General features: G+C 51.8%; 1 protein-coding gene across 1 annotated transcript in view; it reads right to left on the bottom strand.

Moving 5' to 3' along the window:
• Positions 1–1,416: 1,416 nt before the first annotated feature.
• The window catches only part of LRRC8E (leucine-rich repeat containing 8 family member E), a 7,312-nt gene continuing 4,419 nt past the window's right edge, over positions 1,417–4,309 (bottom strand). The window contains exon 2 of the mRNA XM_015420013.1: positions 1,417–3,996. Within this exon, the coding sequence (XP_015275499.1) occupies positions 1,744–3,996 (2,253 nt within the window). The 3' untranslated portion in view covers positions 1,417–1,743. The remainder of the gene's footprint in view (positions 3,997–4,309) is intronic.

Genomic DNA, 4,309 nt, shown 5'->3' with positions numbered 1-4,309 from the left:
CAAGGACAGCCCTTATCAGAGCTACGGCTTGCCCAACGTCATCCAGCCAGGTGCAAGTGGAGGAGTGCGGAATCAAACCCGGTTCTCCCAGATTAGAGTCCGTGCACTTAACAACGACACCAGACTGGCTCCCTCATGGCCTTAAGGGGGAAAACAACAACAAGTGTTTTCCATCAGTCTGTGCTAGAAATAGAGGTAGATATTTCATGGCTAGGAGGTGAAGATAGGATCAATCGTCTAGCACTCTTCCCCAAATATGGAGCATAATGAGATGATATGGGATGAAAAGAATTGAGGAAGTGAATGGCAATAGAGACTGGATTCTAAGCGCTAGGTGGGAATGAACAGGAAAGGCCATAGAGTGTAGCTCCTGCCATGAAGAGAGATTTGATTTATACCCCGCCCTTCACTACCCAAAGGTGTCTCAGAGCGGCTGACAAACTCCTTTCCCTTCCCCTCCCCCCAACAGACACCCTGTGAGGTAAAAGAAGAAGAAGAAGAAGAAGAGATTGGATTTATACCCCGCCCTTCCCTACCTGAAGGAGTCTCAGAGCGGCTTACAGACTCCTTTCCCTTCCCCTCCCCCCAACAGACACCCTGTGAGGTAAAAGAAGAAGAAGAAGAAGAAGAGATTGGATTTATACCCCGCCCTTCCCTACCTGAAGGAGTCTCAGAGCGGCTTACAGACTCCTTTCCCTTCCCCTCCCCCCAACAGACACCCTGTGAGGTAAAAGAAGAAGAAGAAGAAGAAGAGATTGGATTTATACCCTGCCCTTCACTACCCAAAGGAGCCTCAGAGCGGCTGACAAACTCCTTTCCCTTCCCCTCCCCACAACAGACACCCTGTGAGGTAGGCGGGGCTGAGAGAGCTCTTTCCAGAACTGTCCTTGAGAGAACAGCTCTGAGAGAACTACGGCTTGCCCAAGGTCATCCAGCAGGTGCAAGTGGAGGAGGGGGGAATCAAACTCGGTTCTCCCAGATTAGAGTCCGCGCACTTAACCACTACACTACATGTCACCCTGATTATAATGTGCCACAAACAGAAATTGGGAATGACCCACGTACACCATGCCAGCGGCGCTTACAGGCCACCAGCATAGAAAGACTTTGCACCACAGCTCTCCAGCACTGAAGAAGAACTCAACTCTTCTTTTAGGAACAAAAACTAGCATGGGATGCAGCTACGCGATCCGCCACTTCAAGGCTTACCCAGCTACCCTGTCTCTACATAGGTAGTACAGCCTGCAAAAAAATAATAATAATCTCTTAACTCAAAAGGTGATATGTGGAAACCAAAGCATTTGTGGTTGGACAGAAGGATGAAACATGGTCAGAAAGTCTCAGACGATTTTATGAATGCACACACCCACACATTTATAATTTTTTTAAAAAATCTAATGAAGATTTGGTCTGGCACAGCCATTTCTTTCTCACGAGTAATTCCTACGACAATTAATTCTGAAAAATTCAAAACCCACTGTGTCTTTTTTAATGTCTCTGCCGCACTGAATGTCGATCTGTCCTTCCAAGTTGGAAGTGTTTCGTTCCTTTCCTCTTTCCAGCCTAACGCTGAAGTCGGCTTGCCTTGCTTTTCCAGATCTGCCCCACAGATAGAATGGGAGAGAAAGAGTGAAAAAGAAATAGACCCAAACGATATGGAGAACTCAGCAAGATTCCTCCTCGCTCCATGTCTGTGTGGCAGAAACCTGGGGGAGAATCCTACCCTTCCTATCATTTCCCCCATCATTCCTCCTCCAGCTTCTCCCTAACTTCTAAAGGCAGTGACTCATAGAGTGCGCTCTCCACCTCCAGGCCGGAGCGCTTGAGGGCGCGGCACATGCAGATTTCCTGGGGCAGGAATTCAAGTTGGTTCCCTTTCAGCTCCAGAGTGGTGAGCAGAGTCAGGCCGCCCACGCGCGGAGTGAGGTGATGCAGTTTGTTGTGCCCTGCTTTGAGAGTCTTGAGTTTCTTGCACAAGAAGAGTTCGTCAGGCAGCACCTCCAAGGAATTGTGGGAAATGGCAAAATGCTGGAGGTTGTACAGGGCCCCCATCCCGGCAGGGATGACCCAGATGTTATTGTTGGAAAGGTCCAGATGACGCAGCTTACTGCACTGGAATAGCTGGTGGGGGAGGGCCTCGATACGGTTGTGGCTGAGGTCGAGGCGCTCCAAAGTCTTGAGCTTGCGGATGTGATCGGGGATGGTGGCGATGTGGTTGCACCACAGCTTGAGACACGTCAGCTTGCGGCAGTGCTGGAAACTGAGGATCTCCTCGATGGAGTGTAGCTGGTTGTCTTTGAGATCCAGCTCCTGCAGGTTCACCAGGCTGAAGACCGCGTGGGGGATGCGTTCCAGACTGCAGTTGATGAGCTGGACTTCTTGCACAGAGAAGAGCTTCTTCAGGTTGTTGAGCGTCACTAGCTTAGTCCCATCGTTACGGATGACGACCTTCTGCAGATGACTGGCAACGTCAGTCACGCTGGGGGGCAGTTTTGAGATATTGCTGTGCAGCGTCAGGGTTTTCAGGTTCTTGAGCTCACGCAGGCTTTCCAGAGTTCCCGTCCGGCCGATTTCCTGGCTGAAAAGCCCCGAGATGTGCAACTCCTCCAGGCTCCTCAAGTTGTAGGTCCACAACGGTATATCTTTTATCTCATCGAACCTCACGTTCATCACCTTCAGCTGCTCACGGAGGAAGAGGAGGCCAGTAAAAGGCAGCTTAACGGGACAGTTGATCAGGGAGAGTTCCAGGAGGTTGACCAACTGAGTCACTGAAGTCGGGAACGTAACGTCTTTGAGGAGCTCCAGTTTCAGGGACTCCACCTCTGTCAGTTCAAAGACAGTGTCAGGCAGTCCGGGGAGCATGAAGAGGTGGAGTTCCAGCCGGCCGTGAGGGTTCTTCTGCAACTTCTGTCGCAGCTTCTCGACCGTCCACTCGTGATTGAGATTGAGCTGGGCGAGCTTGCACTCGCTGACTTCCGAGAGGAACACGGCAAACCGCTTAGAGTAGAGGGAATCATACTGGTCGATCAGATGGAGCATGAAAGCAAAGTCGTTCTTGACATCGGGAATGTCGCTGATGCCTGTCTCCTCGCGTGCGTACTTGAAGGAGTACTCTTTCAGGGGCCGGTGGAACAGCCAGTAAAGAGTGTAGAGACAGGTCATGCCGTACATGCCCAGGAAGCAGATGTAGCAGATGGCTAGCTTAGAGAACAGGTGTGCCTTGGTGTGATTACAGCAGAAATGGTCATAGCCCGTCATGTCTTTCATCTTGACACTGCACGGCACGATGAAGCTGATGTTGTGAACGAGTGCGGCGTTATAGGAGGTGATGACCAAGAACTTGCAGACTTTGAGGATGGTTTGGCGGATGTACATGGCATAGAGGATGTCTCCTTTTTCCACGTGGAGCCGGAACTTCTTCACCTTCTCAAAGAGAGCCTTGGCCTGCTCCCCTTCCTTCTTGTCGAGGAGGCTAATGGGGGCGGACTCTGCAACCTTCTTATCGGCAATGGACCCCCCTGTGGGGTTGAGCTCAACGGACTCACTGGAAGCGCTGCTCTTCCTTCTCCGGTCCCTCTTCGCTGGGCTTGCGTTGTCCTGGTTCTCCACGGAGACCTCAGAGATGGCCCTCGTCGTCCAAGGCGAGTCGAAGCACTTGCTCAGGATGGAGATGAAATGTTCAATCTTTGAACTGGTACCGGGAAACTTGAACCAAAAAGAAGCGCACACCATGAAGATGAGGGTGTGGATGACGACGAGGTAGGGGAAGTACTTGGCATACCAATGCAGGGCAGTCTCGTAGCACATCTGATTGATGTAGCTATACTGCTGGAGGTCTAGGTTATTCTGTAACCCACTCGTTTCCTGATGGGTGGGGGACTCCGTCATCTCAGAGGCATTTATTATCTTCTTGGTGAAATCTTCACAAGTGGCGTCAGCAAAGGACGTGCCACGGGGGACACGGTTGGGAAGGCAAATGATCTTATCCTGTGTCACCTGTCATGTCGGAGAAGAGAAAAGAGGGAACATGATGCATCACAGAACACGGGAGAACAAAGGACACACGCGTGGGCTCTGCAGTGGGAATGAAACAGAAGCCAGGCTGGGACCCAGGGGTCATGTCCTGCGGGAGCGCACAGGAGCGGAGCTCCGGCGGTAAGGAGCCCAGGGAGTGGGCACATGCAACAAGCCCCGCCCCCTGCTCCCAGCAGCCCTCAGTCAGAGCAAGAAGCAGCCAGGTAAGCTGCAGAGCCCCCCCCCCAGGCCCACCTTCAGGTACAAGCTCTCCCTCCTCTGCGAGGACAGATCT

Source organism: Gekko japonicus, unplaced genomic scaffold (assembly GCF_001447785.1).
Source record: "Gekko japonicus isolate JY-2015 unplaced genomic scaffold, Gekko_japonicus_V1.1 scaffold6003, whole genome shotgun sequence".
Classification (NCBI taxonomy): Eukaryota; Metazoa; Chordata; class Lepidosauria; order Squamata; family Gekkonidae; genus Gekko; species Gekko japonicus.
The sequence above is the reverse complement of the archived record's forward strand: the minus strand, read 5'-3'. Positions and strand labels throughout refer to the sequence as shown.